The following is a 15,815-nucleotide window of genomic DNA, read 5'->3' as shown; positions in this document are numbered from 1 at the left end:
AGAACTTCTGCGTTTTGTTAATAAAACAGATTTTTTTCTTTCTAACCTGAAAGGTGGTCAAAGAATTGGTGTATATATAGCACTGTCTAGCAAGTATCAGTGCTAACTAATGAGTGATAGTTGCTAGTTCTTATTATTAAATTACATTAACTAACATAGTGCTGCACTGGCATGTCACCCAAGTTTACAAATGAAAAAATGTTGCAAAATAAGAAAGACTGTCTACAAAGTTTAAATCAGACAGAGAGGTCAAGTAGACAGACAGCTTTTTCATAACTAGATTGCAATGACTAAACACTTAGGCACCGTTACCTGCACATCTGCTGGAAATGATGTCAGAAGTCATTAATAGGTCAGGTCTAAGCAGTTTTCCAAAAGCTTGAAATAGTCAGATTTTTCTTTGTTCTGTGTTGCATTTTGTGAGGGCTGGTTTCCAAGAATCCCTTACAAGAGTGACTTGAAATATAGAAGACCTCCAGTTAGTGTCTAGCTGACAGATCTGATACTGTCAGAAGTTTTTGACAATTTTCGGTGTTGCCAGCTGAGTGTCTTCCCACACAAAAACTGCATAAAATATTATTTTTATATGATAAATGATGATGATGGTTGTTCTCTCAAAAATCATACTTTTTTTTCCAGTCTAAAACATATATGTGCAGTTGGCAAGGGGATACCCTGTGTTTCACAGTTGACTTTGCTCTGGGATTTACCTGTTTTGACAGTAAAACAAAGGTAAGAGGAAAAAGAAAAGAAAACTCAGTTTTATTTTACTGTTATTGAAGTTATCAGTAATAGTAATTTTTTTATGTTGATCAGAATGGTAATTTTTTATGTTGATGTCGAGTATTTCTTCCTCAAATGTACTGTACTTTTTATTTATATAGCACTACTGAAATGTAGTCAGTTTGGGACTTGAAAGGAACAAGTATAGTTGTTCCTTAGCATGTAAAGATAGATTTTGGAGAAAGATATTAAAAAAGTATTTTCCTTTTCAAGTTATAAAAGCAAAGGAAGGTTATATTTAGCAGAGAACTTAGTGTCTTATAATGAAGAAACTTCAAGATTTTTAAAAGATTACCAGTCATGAAAAAAATGAAGTGTCACCTGATTCCATTTGTTTTGAAGCTACAGGTATAAAATAGGATTAATTATTCTTCCATCACAAAAAATTTAGGCCATGTCTAAAATAAACAGAACAAGGGCAAACACATTTCAAAGTCATAATCTATAAGATTAAATTCACTTATCTTGCAAAACAGTGGCTATATATAAAGTGCTGACAGGGGATGGTTTATGATACATGCCAACTTCCAAGGCCTGTCTATAATTCTACTATTTTATATATATAATTTAGTGATACTTCAAATTATTCTAAATGGATTTATACATTTGTTTGCCAGTAGGAGTAAACATACATACAAAAAAAATGTTTCTGCATTAACAGAGCTGTATGGTAGAAGGTCTCTCCTTTGAAATATGGTCTTCAACGCCAAACTGAAAGGATTTTTTAAATATATATTAAAGAAATTCAGTCATTCATTCTGAGTTAAGAGGAAACATACTGCATTTTGAAATAGTGCCACAGGATCTAGTTTTTGTGTGTTGGTATTTTGGGGGTTTGGGGCCAAAATGCACAAGTTTATTGAAATCTTTGTGCACAGAAATAATGACCAAGATCATTGTTATTTGAAAATTTAGACTAATTGCATTAAGTGTGCTATCCTATGAGGTAGCATAAAGCTTCAGTAAATATGTTTGCATACATTTCTCTGCATCAGGTGATACTGCATTCTGAAATAGTGCTTTTTGCACAACTGTACACATTTACGTGTAGCCACAAATTAACTATGGAAAGTAATCTCATTAGTTTAGACTATAGAAAATGTTTCTTTCAAATTTGAAGATTGATTTAAAATTATAAACTTCTCTATTGATAGGACTTTGGCCACAGTGCCTACCTTCAGTATTGATGATGAGGAGGCTTTAGATCAACCTTTGTTGCTTACCTAAGGAGAAATACAGAATACCGTCATATAGATTGATTCTGTTGTTAAACTGTAAGAATTCTGGGGACCTCAGATACATTTATTGTTCATCTGTGTTAGAGATGGAGATATCCTCTTCATCCTCAAGCCTGAGTGAGGCAGTAATGGGCAGCTTCTGCAGTTCATCTTACTTCCGTAATTGTCAGCTGGCGTTGACTGTGTTGCCCCATACTCATAGCTTTTTCAGAATACTTCCTACCAGCACTGAATAGGTTGTTGAAGTGGTCAAGCAATTAACAGTTCATTAGGGACACAGCAATTTTGCTGAAAAATTTATTTTTTCTTCAAGATAATGAATTTCAAATTAAAGTCACCTATTGATGCAAAGAATGCTCTTACACCACAGCAGGTGTTCATACAGGCTTATTAAAATAAAGGCCAGTCCCCTGTCTGCTCTATGACTCTGAGCCTGGATCTCAAATTTTAGGCAACCAGTTCATGTACTTATTAAAAAATGTTCTTCTTTACAGTCTGGAAAATAATATAAAAAGGCCTTCTTATTACAAATGATGAAATAAAAAGGGCAAGAGCTTTTGCTTAGGAGTGTGGTGGGTTGACCCTGGCTAGATGCCAGGTGCCCACCAAAGCTGCTTTATCATTCCCCCTTCTCAGCTGCACAAGGGAGAGAAAATATAAGGAAAGGCTCGTGGGTTGAGATAAGGACAGGGAGAGATCACTCACCAGTTACCATCACAGGCAAAACAGACTCAATGTGGGGAAATTCATTTATTTTATTACCAATCAAATCAGAGTAGGGTAATGAGAAATAAAAACTAAATCTTAAAAACACCTTCCCCCACCCCTCCCTTTTTCCCAGGCTCAACCCCACTCCCGGTTTTCTCTCCCTCCTCCCCCCCCCCGAGCGGCGCAGGGGGACGGGGAATGGGGGTTGGGGTCGGTTCCTCACACGTCTCTGGTGCTCTTTCCTCCTCAGGGGGAGGACTCCTCACTCTTCCCCTGCTCCAGCGTGGGGTCCCTCCCATGGGAGACAGTCCTTCACGAACTTCTCCAACGTGGGTCCTTCCCATGGGCCGCAGTCCTTCATGACCTGCTCCAGTGTGGGTCCTTTCCACGGGCTTCAGTCCTACAGGCACAGACTGCTCCAGCGTGGGTCCCCCGTGGGATCACAAGTCCTGCCAGAAAACCTGCTCCAGCATGGGCTTCCCATGGGGTCACAGCCTCCTTTGGGCATCCCCCTGCTCCGGCGTGGGGTCCTCCCTGGGCTGCAGGGGGACAGCCTGCCTCACCATGGTCTTCCCCACGGGCTGCAGGGGAATCTCTGCTCCAGCGCCTGGAGCACCTCCTCCCCCTCCTTCTGCACTGACCTGGGGGTCTGCAGGGCTGTTTCTCTTACATATTCTCACTCCTCTCTTCCATCTGCTGTTGTGCAGCAGTATTTTCCCCTTCTTAAATCTGTTCTCCCAGAGGCACTACCACCATCACTGATGGGCTTGGCCTGGGCCAGCAGCAGATCCATCTTGGAACTGGCTGGCATGGACTCTGTCAGACATGGGGGAAGCTTCTAGCAGTTTATTACAAAAGCCACCCCTGTAGCCCACCCACTACCAAAACCTTGCCATGGAAACCCAACACAGGGAGTTTAAGTGTCGTTTAGAAAACTCTTTTCTAGAACAGTTCTGGTTGATTCTTAAACTTATTTGAAAGAATTACTTCATTTCCTACATGTTCTGCCCCAGGGTCATCATGGGCTCTAACTCATTCAGCTTTTACCAGTTTGGGCCCATAACAGAGATGCTCCTGTGGCCCGAAGCTGCTTTATATCTGATCGTAGAGATTCTTTTTATCTTGTTGGCTTGGTTGGTTCATCTTCCCCATCCTGTGCCTCCAGCCGCTCATGCAAGATAAAGGGATCCCAAAGTATGCATTTTCTTCCACCTTCCAGAGCCATCCACTTCTCTTCTTTTCCACTCAGTGTCAACTGTTGAGAGAGATTATGACTCCAGCAATGCCTATTATTGCTAAATTGTTCCTAAGTTCTTGTTTCATCTCCACCCTAGCAGTTATATTATATAGTGAACATTCATCTATCCTATTTAGATCCAAACTCATTTAAGCTTTGAATACTTTTCAGGTGGTCTAATTAGGCCCTCTGGACCCAGTTAAATCTTTTCATGAATGTAAAGTTTAAGCACCATCACAATGCTGTAGCATAGTTGGGGTTTTCTTCATCTGTTATATTTGTCTAAGAAGTCAATGACATTTATGTCTGCAGGGAACCAGGAGATGGAATCAGGCTTTTTGTGCCTTCCATAAATACTTTTTTATTTATAGGGCATTCTTTATCAAACTATGAGTAGGGTTCTGAAGACCACTGGTAGCACCCGTCTACATGAAAAAAATATTTTGTGTTGAGGTATATTGGAAAATGGAATATAGCAAACTTTTTTCTGTGTGTGCTTTTGAAATAGCCTTCAAAGTATTTAAATTGTGTTTCCTCAGCAGTGTCCAGGGACTGAATCCCATTTCAACATGTGCATAGAATTTTCATTAAGATTATAGGTATTAAGGAAACATCAGCAGGAAGTCCGAATGCAAGTTGTTACCTTGTGTTTTTTCAAACTTATACATTTTCAGGCAATCAATAGAAACCATTCAAATAAACAGAAAATGACATTGGTTTCAAGAATAATTTCCCAATATTTGTTTTTAAAAAGTATCTCCATAAATATTAAAATATACCTGTCAATTTAGGATTTGCCAACAGTAGTAAGATGCCATTCATAAACCTGTAGGAGACCAAGAAGCCTAGAATTCTTAGATATTTTACAAACAATTATGTAATGCAGAACATATTTTAGTGGTTTGTGAGGCTACATTCAATAATAATATTTTTGCATTTCTGTAGCTTATTTTATCTGAGGATTTCAAACCATGTTACACACATCAGTAAATTCAGCTTTGCAACATCTATGTAGGACATTATTATCTACATTATGCAGATGAACCAGCTGAAGCATGAAGGAGTGAGATATGGTATGGAATTGTGTTCATAGTGAAACTGATGCAAATATCCTCATGGAACTTTCTGGAATTAAGCTTTTGCCTTGGATTTTGATATTATGTAGGCAACTGAAACATTTACATTTCAGGGAATTTCTAAATAATTGTTTTATTAGTGAATATTAATATTGCATATTTTGCTTTCACATATGATACAGAGCTGTTAATTTTATTTGCTCTGCAACCAGCCTCTTATCATGTGCTGTGTTTACTGCCCCAATGCTTTATCTTAATACATAAACATTGATCATCAATCTATAGTTCTAGGTAAGAGTCTGTAACAGAGTCCTTAATCAAGTTTCTTTCTGTTTAGAACGTGCTATGGAGGTTTAAATTCTCTCAGCTCAAAGGCTCTTCAGATGATGGGAAAACAAGAGTAAAGCTGCTTTTTCAGAATCTAGACACCAAACAAATTGAGACAAAGGTAAGCAATATCCTCTTTCTCAGTTTACTGAAAAATGAAATGGAATTTACTGTCAAGGCATCAAAAATTCCATTTACTACTGCACATGCTTATGGTGAACTCCACATCACAATTTATCTTTTTTTTTCTATTCTCTAGAAACCCCACAATAAACCAAAAAGTGGTATAGTATCTATAGATTTATTACACTATTTGTACAAACCTGTTACTGAGTTGCGTTATGATGATGTTTTACTGTTTCAGAAAGATGATTTCTGTGAAGTTGTTTAGTCAACCTATAATAGATACATCTAAAAACTGCTTCTAAAAAGGATAATCCAAAACTTTTTCAGCTGCTATATAGTAGACTTAAGCAAATAATATGTGCTTAAGCTTTACCAATAAAAAGATTATGTAACATTTATTAGCTTAAAAAAGGGAATATTCTTGCAAGAGGCCAAGCAATTCCTGAAACCTATTGGTTCTACCATGAATTAAGAGCACACAGTGCTTTGCAAGATCTGGAATTAAGCTGTGGAGACATCCAGTCACTACTATAGATAAGATATTACTGGTGTCTCTTTTTTTTTCCTGCAGCAATCATCAAATAAAATTGTGAAACTTAGAATTCAGATTCCTAACTGAACTTCAGAAGTTTCTAATTCAGGATTCTAGTTTGAATCATCATCTGGAGGTTTGGCTGTAATACTTTAATCTGTACTGTTTCTGTCCTGTGATCCCAAGCTTGATGGTGAATAAATAAATAAAAAGATAATTTTTCAATCATGCAGTTTTAAAAAGAATGAGGAGAACTTTGATGTGATATGACAGAGAAGAGGAAGGTAAGAGTGAGGTTCAACTGGGATTGGTGGACAAAAGCCAATGAAAACAACAGAAAAATATCTGAAGATCTATGAAAATTCTCAAATACTCTTACCTGGGGTTGTACAGGTTGAAGTCACTTATAAAGTGATACTTCTCTATAGTGACCATATGCAAAGGTTATATATTACCTATCCTTCTAATGTTTAAAAAAAGTTGTAAGAAAATCTCTAACCTTCCTTGTTTATCATAAAGTTACAACAAATGCAGTATGTCTTTCTCTGTACATCTATATTAGTAAATTATTCAGTATTTCATCAGCAAACTTAACCAGAGTTGTCTGTTGGGTCTACTGTAAAAGATATTATAATATCTGTTACAAAAGGTACAATACTATAATAACTTGACGAGAGTAGCAGGTTGTTTCCACTTCATTTCTCACAGTACTCCTTGGAGACAGAAGAGGACTACTATCATCATTTTATACATGATCATCTGTTGCAGAGAGCTCACATAACTTGTTCCAGATCAGACAGGAAGATTGTATTGGTGCAAAAAACATAATCTGAATCTCTGAATCTATGTATTAAATCATTAGATAATCCATGTGTGTGATTGGCCAAGGGCTCCAATTCCATTGCTTGCAATGGAATTCCATTGCTTTCATACTGGATCATTCCTCTTCCTGTTGTGGTAGAAAAATCTGATTCTTTTAGATTTTATTTTATTTTTATTTCTGTGCTCACTTAAATTGTTTTTAATTGGTTTTACCTCTGTTTTACTCTTTAGATAGAAAAATTGCTAATTTCAGCATTTTTATGAAAATTTGATTATCTGTAAAATAATTATAAAAGTGAGTTCTAATGATAATTTTACAGCAGATTTTGTCCAGGAGACAGATTCGTTAAAACATTAAAAATTATTCTGTTGCATAGCTCTAATGAAAACACCTTGTAATTGGCAAAGTTTTCATGAATATTTGTGAGGTACCTTGAAATTATCAGTTGGAAGATGATACGTGATCGGTTCATACAGAATTCTAAGTATATATGTACCTAAATGTGCATAAGTGTTGGAAGAGCCCAGGAAAAGCTCATTAAAGGCAGAGGAAAGGCTGATACTAAGTAGCTGAGGATTTATCAGGATTTCAGTGACTATACCTTTTACCACTGCCTCTGCACAGTGCAGTGTACCCACTAGGATTTCACGTTAAATGGGACTGGGATACAGCTGTGCAGCCTCTCCACTTCAGATAAGTGGTATATATATTCAGGTATATGCCCACCACCTAAACCGTTTTTTTCCTTAGATTTCAGAATTACAGACTCGTTGGGAAATAACCAACGCTAATACCCATAGCATAGTACAGTATCTGCCTCAGTTTATTGTACCGAAAGAGATTTCGTAGAACCAGATGGTGCTGTACAGTGAAATGCAGCCAATGATGAGAAACAGAAAATGTCATCAAATAACAGAAGTTTCATTTTTCCTGAGTAAATGAGCCACTACATGTGAAATAAAGCTTGATACAGATGACATGTTCACTTGGCAGTAAACAGTAGAGTTAAGGTTGCAAAAGAATTTTCCAAATTATGTCTAATTTTATATGCTTATAAATTCTTGGGCAAAAAAAAATCACATTTGGGAATTCTATTTTTGCATCTTGGTGACTAGTTAGAGATGATGTTTTTTCTTCTCCTGTAAATTTTAAGCCAAGTGCTTCTTCCTGTGCACTTCAGTTTTAGGTGAACAATACATTTTTCCATTTAAAAAGTTTTCTGTTCAAAGAAGCTAATAAGGCCTAGATTCCTGTCAGTTGTTTCTCCTTCAGGTCCTTCTTATTCCCTACAACTTCTCATAGTTTCCTACTTCAGTACTTCCCTGAACTTACCCTGCCATTAATACTTCCAGTAATAATTCCACTTTGACTCCTTGAAATCCTCCAAAAGTCATTGCAATGCATTCATATTACTGCCAAGTCCCAGCATATTTTTATCCAGCCTGACAACAGGGTAAAAGTTCTTGCAGGTGGTTTGTAGGTATGTGTGTATTACCTGGTTAGATAACCCATAAATAATGGGTGGCCAAGGGACCCCTGCCCCAGCTGCTGGTCAAGGCAGGAAAGGACGATGCTCTCCCTGCCTTCACTTCCCTGCAGGGTGGTACCAGGACATCCCAAGCTACCAACAGCTTGTGCCACACTATTAGAAATTCAGTTCCTTTGAGGTGTCCTCCTCTTCGACAAATAGGGCAAAAATTGCACACATGCACATATATATGATTTCATTCTTTATTTCTGTAGGAAATGAGACTTACTTTTTTAGAAGAGAGACTGAAAAATTCTGAAATTGCAACATAGCATGTAAATGGATCTGTGTGAAGCAGTAGTTCTGCAATTATTTTGAAAGGGGGAGGAGAGTGCTTGATTATGAAGTAATCTGGATTGTGGCATTAATGTAGAGTTTGTATGGATTGTGGTCAACTCTTCCTTGGATTAGCAGTTTGGAATTCTTTGAGCTGGAGATGCCTTTTCATGTCCCTTTGGTGGGGGGCTCTTAAACCTGTGTGCTTTTCAGCTACAATGGAGCATGTTGACTACACATGTGCCTCTTACACAAAAGAAGTTCATGTGCAAAAAGATACTTGTTTTTATCTTTTCTTAACAGTTACAGCTAAAAAAAAGACATGAAAACGAGAAGAACAAAAAAAAAATCTCTGAATACTTTAGTAGTAGGAGAGAGCTGAAGGCATGAAGGCACCTCTTTAATTACCTGCTTGGTAGAATTCTGAAGCTGGAGCATGCTCCGTGAAAATTATATCTTTATATAATATAAATTTTTGAAGTAAATTCTCCAATGAACAAATGTGAGCAGATTTCACACGAATAGTAAAAAGCAGCCCCCTGATGCAAAAAAACATCTTCCTGCCAAATTTTAGAGTCTCAGAAGTGAGTAAGCCATTTTGGATAAAATTTCATTTGAAAAGTAATCTGTTGCAGAAAACTGGTATGGTAAATATCGGCCAAAACATTTTATATTTGGCAAAGTTGTATATAGCTTATGTATCTGAATACAGGATCCAGTACCGAGAAATTACAAGTAATCATAATAACAGTAGATATTCTTAGCCTACATGACATGTACCCTGAATTTTCAAGGTTGCTTTGAAAAAAAAATACAAACTACGTTTAATACTTCCAGGATTGTATTGATGCTTTAACTCCCTTAGCTAAACTGTAGCTGCCTGAAGGATAACACTTTCTCTTCCAAGCATATTTTAACTGAGCATTTCCCTTTTCTTCTTATCTTATTTTTTTGTTCCTTTTGTACTCCTTGGAAAAGAAGAGATGGAATTAGATTTTAACAATTCATTCACCTTAGAAATGGAAAAAGAGTTTATTTATCTTTCTTCACTACATTTGCTCTTTTACTAACTTGGTCTCAAATATTTCACTGAAGAAAGAAAAGAAATCATAGTATTGCTAGACTATTGTGAGACATATTGGAGCTTCAACTAAATGTTGCTGGTCTCATACACTTCTTGTCTGTTACACATATAACTTAAGAGGTCTGCATATTTACCTGAGTGCATTCAGTATGCTTTCTTCAATGACTTCAAGCCTCAACTCTTCTGTAATTTCAGACTGGCACAGTGGTACAATGTGATCTGATTTTGCAATTAGACTCTGCAGCAGTTTTGCATTAATCATGTTCTCTTTATGATTTGGGTTTGTGTGGTGGAGTTTTGCTAGTGGGGGAGGGGATCCTGTGAGAAGCTGCCAGAAGCTTCCCCGGCTCCAAGTCAGACCCGCCACTGGCCCAGGCCAAGCCCGTCAGCGACGGTGGTAGCGCCTCTGGGAGAACAGAGTTAAGAGGGGGAACCCGCAGTGGAGAGGGGAGTAGGATGTGAGAGGAACCCCTCTGCAGACAGCGAGGTCAGTGAGGAAGGAGGGGAGGAGGAGCGGGGAAGCAGGGGATACCCTGCAGCCCGTGGTGAGACCAGACGGCAGGCTGTCCTCCCCCAGCCCACAGAGGGGAGCGGGGGAGCAGATGCCCACCTGCAGCCCGGGGAGAGAGGAGCCAGCGCCGGAGCAGGGGGATGGATGCCCCCCAAGATGGCTGGGACTCTGTGGGGAAGCCCATGCTGGAGCAGGCTGTGCCTGAAGGACTGCAGCCCACGGAAAGGACCCACATTGGAGACGTTTGTGAAGGACTGTTTCCTGTGGGAGGGACCCCACGGTGGAGCAGGGGACAAGTGAGGAGTCCTCCCCCTGAGGAGGAAGGAGCAGCAGAGACAACATGTGAGGAACTGACCCCAACCCCCATTCCCATCCCCCTGCGCTGCCAGGGGGAGGAGGGAGAGAAAACTGGGAATGCAGTTGAGATAGGAAGGAAGGAGGGCTGGGCGAAGCTGTTCTAAGGTTTGGGTTTACTTCCCATTATCCTTGTTTTGATTTGATTGGTAGCAAATTAAATCGATTTTGTTTTTTCCCCAAGTTGAGCCTGTCTTTTGCCTGTGTCCGTAAGTGGTGAGTGATCCCTCCCTGTCCTTGTCTCGACCCATGAGCCTTTCTTTATATTTTCTCCTCCTCATCCCTCCGGGGCTGGCAGTGAGGAGTAAGTGAGCGGCTTTGTGGTGCTTTGTTGCTGGCTGGGCTTAAGCCATGACACTTTGAAACAGGAGAACTTCAGGAAAGTGATCAAGGACAGGTCAGCAACTGTATTTCTTTCTTTGGATTTACTGTATTTATCTGAAATTATATTCATTCCATATTAGTACTGTTGAGAGATATGGCAAATAAAGGAGAGTGCAAGCAAAGCTCTCTCTTTACAGCAACATTAATCTCTAGCATCAATACAAAACAATCTAGCTCTCAAGCCCTTCTGTATTTTTAGTAACATGTGTCTTCTCTTACTGAAGTCTGGCAGTTTACTACTGAACATCTTGAGATCTTGAAAAACATTTGCAAGATGATGGTATACAAGAGTTAAGATTTTGCCTGTGTGATGGTGTTGGACAGTCTGATTGCAGTTGGAAATTTATTTTAATATTTGCTGGAATGGGTGAATTTAGTTGGCTGCTCTTAAACAAGCATGTCCAGAACAACTTTTCAGATGAGTTTCTTGTGCGTTAGTAAAGTTTACATCTGCCAATGCCACATTTAAAAGTGTTTAGCAGTAGGTATTGGCATTTGGAATCACTCAAGCTGAAAGCGAAAAGCCATCTGACTCTTCCAGATCCCTGTAGAACACTGTTAAAAGACTTAAGTACAATTGATAGAGTTGCAATTAATCTGGCACTGAATGTTGGCATGATAGATCTGGTTCTTATGCTTGCAGGGTAAGAGCACCATTGTAGCTTTTCCTTCTGCTCTTTGTGTGGATGACAGTCACAAAGAGGAGGCCAAATAAAAGTTTATAGCTGAAGAAGCTTTCATACAATAGCTGATAATTTATCTTTGTGTGTTTATAACAGTCTTGACAAGCTGTGCAATACTAATACATTCGTTTTTCTCAACCATGATATAGCAACCAAGCCCTGGTATACTTGCTGAGATATAGAACTGAATTTAGAATTTCCCTTCCTGTTTTGACTTCCATGTGGACTGGAGCTAAAACCTAGATACCTTTATCTGTTCTTTTTTTACAAAAGATATGGTTATCATTTCAATCTGATTGAAATAATATGCTGAAGAATACAGTAGTAATAGTGCTCTTGTGAACAACTAATAAACACTGAGGCTTACCAATGTCCTTAAAGAATTCATGAAATGCACAGGGCACAATAACACTATCTGTCAGTGTCTCTATTATCTGCCTTTTATGTGATACAGGCTCATGTCTTGTTCAAATAGCGATTCAACAGCTCTCGGAAGTAATCAATAAAATTAAGTGTGTGCGTGGTAATGATGCAACAGGCCTGTCAAGCTCTTTATGATATGTAATAAATCCAGCTCTCATAGGTGGGTGGACAAAACAAGAACATATATTTTTCTTACTTGGCTGTGCACATGTAGTGATCGAGGTGAGTGCAGTGTGTGCATTTTTTATATTCTCAGTACCAGCAGGCAGTTTTGCAGTCTTTTCCTCCCACTGCTTTAATCCAATCTTTTATATTCTTGTCTTGCTGTCTTCCCTCTAGTGCCTTTGTTGTATTTAATCCACTTATTAGGATACATACAGTAAACTGAAATAGCTTTGGTTATTGAAATATTAGACATGCACAGATTCTTCTAAATACACCAAAAATAAACTGACAGTCTTAATTAAAGAAAAAAACAGTGATCACAGATAAGGCAAGCAAGCATAAGGGTGGTGTTACATGATGTAGAGCAAATAAAATGATCAGTTACTCAGTCATCTGCCTGGCTGGGTATGGAGGGGAATGTTGCTTAAAAAAAAAAAAAGAAAATTATTAGAGCAATGCACTCATTTGAAAGAAGTTTCATTGGTGTTTTTTTCTAGGAAAAAATCACATTACATTCTAAACCTGAGAAAGCAGATTTCCACCCTTAAAACTATATTCAAGATAGTTTCTTGCTAAGAGACATATAGTGTCCATGTCCTCTGACTATGCAACATCTACATTTCCCCAAGCCAGAAGGCCATCCTTATCTTTTAGCAAATCCATGTTTCCAAACTAACCCCCCGTCCTCTTCCCCTTTCCCTGTTGTACTCTGCATGCAAGCTATATCCACCACCAGAACACCAGTTCTCTGAGCAACCTCTATCCTGAGCCTGCACAAATCCATACCCCAACTTTTGCTTTGGATTTCCTCAACACCTGCACCTGACTAGCCAGCTTCAGGATTGTGAAGGCAGCCAGCGCAGACATGAAACATCCTTCAAACACAAAGCACCACAGCCTAACCCCCATTTGTGGTCTCCTGGGTCAAAAACTACTGTGATAAGCTGCATTTCTGGGAGCTTCTGGTGCACAAGGCCTCAGGCAAACCCCGCCTCTCTGATACCACCATAGTGACCACATCTAACTGAGCCCTGCAAGAGGACACCTCCAGAGCTCTGCTCCTCTTTTATGATCCCAGATGATCGCTCACCCCTACAGACAACATAAAATAGTGAAGATATGAGAGAACATGAGAGAAGCGAACCAGCTGGTGAACTGCATGAGGAGCTTACATGACACCTATTTGGCTACCCAGCTCTATAACAACTTCCAGAAGTAGCACCACTCTTGAAAATAATCCCACTAACTGAGGGACTTGCAGTACTAACTGGAGAAAATACACTGTTGTCTTCACATAAACATAGGTTTAGCAATACTGCTCCTCTTTCAACTGTATGTAGATTATCTTTTCTAGAAATAAGAGCATATTATTAGTATTCAAAAGATTGTTCACAACAGATTAGACAACTTCTCTCAGATATGCAGGAGGGACTACTGCAGTTTGATCCATACTCTGAACTCTGACAGAAACAGAGAGGACTCTGCAGTAGGGGCACTGGGAAGGACTGACTCCCAGTGATGAGACATTCCTGTCCTTGCTCTTTTCGTACCCCAAAACTATTCACATGTCGTTGTTAGAGCAACAAAATCCTGCTTACAATCTATGTTAGGTTACCTCTGATTGCTTATCTTGATAAACATGTATAGATTAGAAGTGCATAAAGCCAGAGCAAAGAAATGGAAAGCTTTCTGAAGGGCTCTCCTCTCAGTTCATTTGGCTGCATTTGGTCAGCGTGTGGAATGTCAGAACCTGAGGTGAAATTGTTGGATGATTTCAGCTGATTTTGGAGCAAATCTATGATTAATGTGAGTGGGTTTCTATTTTAGAATATATTGTTTTTAAAGATGGTAATTCAGGAGATGTTAGCCCTTTACTTGAGCCAAGAACTGATATACTGAGGCCTGTATTATTTCATATTGAGTTGTATTTCATTAATACTCATGAGTGTGTACTTCATTTTAGTTTTATAAAATTTAGACAATAAGAGTTAAATAACGGCACTATTTTTTTCTGAAAGTGTTTGTATTAATTTTTATTAATATTTACAGTAGACATCTACTGTCAATAAAATACATTTTAAGAAACTTATTCCCATACTTGCTCCATAACTATCAATCAAAAGAGAAAAAGCAGGGGTTTTAATGCCAAAAAAAAATCAGAATAAAGATTACATGGGCTTAAATTCCTCAAAGGATTTTAACCAACATTCACACTTCATTTTTCTTTCACAACAAGATCTAATTTTGAGTACAAGGCCCAAATGATTACTTCAGCAACCAAATGCCAGTTATTAACAGTTACCTAAGTGCTTAGTTTGACATAAGTTCTCAAGAGATTTTCCTTCTTTTAGGATAATTATTTCTTAATTTGTTGACTAGCAAGTATGCAAAAGCAGAAGTTTGAGAGAGTTTTGCCTCTTCCCTCAATGTTATCTTATTTTCTCCTTATTTAACTAGGCATGAATGATAATAAATAGCACATTCTGCTTATTGGTTATATTGATTTGTGCCCCTCTTTTTTAATTAGATATGTTTTGTGTTTGCTGTTCTTTATAATCTTGGAAGTGTCAGTTTGTAATTTGTACTAGATATTGAATTACAATAATCTGTTTTAAATTGCTTATTTCTTCAACAGTTAGCATCAAAAATGGCTACACATTGTTTCTGAATTCAGATATTTTTTCTTGGAAAGCTGTAGGAAAAACAGTCAGCAATTCCAGAGAAGAATTTTTGAAGGGAGGGAAGGGTCATTCCATTTATGTTAACATATTCTCAAAGCTGTTTAATTGAGAAATTCTTGTGTTTCCAGGTTCTGGAAAGAGTTAAAATTTGTTTGTCTGATGATGACCCACCCAAGACAAATTATTATACGCATCTAAAAATCTCTGCTTACATATTCTTTGCAGGACATATGGGCTGAAAGCATTGTTCTCTTAGGCTTCTGTGTGCACTGAGCAAGCACTATAAGGAGGACAGCTTGGTGCTGAAACTTTCTGTCTTCCAAGGCTACCATGTCTGAGAAGGTCTTTCCCTGTAGTTTTTGTGGATGTTTCATAGAGAATAAAGGCATTTGTAAGGCCTGTTACACCACAGGAAGAGCCTGTCTTGGGAGCTTGTTGAATATCATTCTGTAACTCTTATTGTCCAGTAATATTGCTTATTGTCACCTTATGCTGGAGAGAGCAGACAGTAACAGAAAATTAAATTTTTCTGGGAATAATAAATTTGCTTAGTGGAAAATAAAATCCCTGAGACAATGAACTATATGTGCCTGAGATTGTAAAGAAACTGTGCACAGGTTTAAAAATCAGTAGAATGTCAATCATCATGAAGTAGAGCCCTCGAATATTGTCAGGGTGTAATGGTTTCTTTCTGCCACTCCTTGTCTCTCCTTTCCTTTGCTGCTCCTTGCTTCTTACTCATTCCTTCTGCTCCAGTGCAGCTCCTCCATCAGTTGCGGTCCTTTTGGGGGTGTTACCTGCTCTGCCATGGAGCACCTCCTACTGCACTGGCCTTGCCGCCTTTTGGGGGAATTTACTGCTCTTTCTTAAATACAT

General features: G+C 38.5%; 1 protein-coding gene across 1 annotated transcript in view; it reads left to right on the top strand.

Annotated features, from left to right (window-relative positions):
• The window catches only part of SNTG2 (syntrophin, gamma 2), a 302,322-nt gene that overhangs the window by 285,123 nt on the left and 1,384 nt on the right, over positions 1–15,815 (top strand). The window contains exons 15-16 of the mRNA XM_010566720.1: positions 640–732; positions 5,380–5,490. Of these exons, the coding sequence (XP_010565022.1) occupies positions 640–732; positions 5,380–5,490 (204 nt within the window). The remainder of the gene's footprint in view (positions 1–639; positions 733–5,379; positions 5,491–15,815) is intronic.

The sequence above is a fragment of the Haliaeetus leucocephalus genome, unplaced genomic scaffold (assembly GCF_000737465.1).
Source record: "Haliaeetus leucocephalus isolate CR32 unplaced genomic scaffold, Haliaeetus_leucocephalus-4.0 Scaffold217, whole genome shotgun sequence".
Taxonomy (NCBI): Eukaryota; Metazoa; Chordata; class Aves; order Accipitriformes; family Accipitridae; genus Haliaeetus; species Haliaeetus leucocephalus.
The sequence above is the reverse complement of the archived record's forward strand: the minus strand, read 5'-3'. Positions and strand labels throughout refer to the sequence as shown.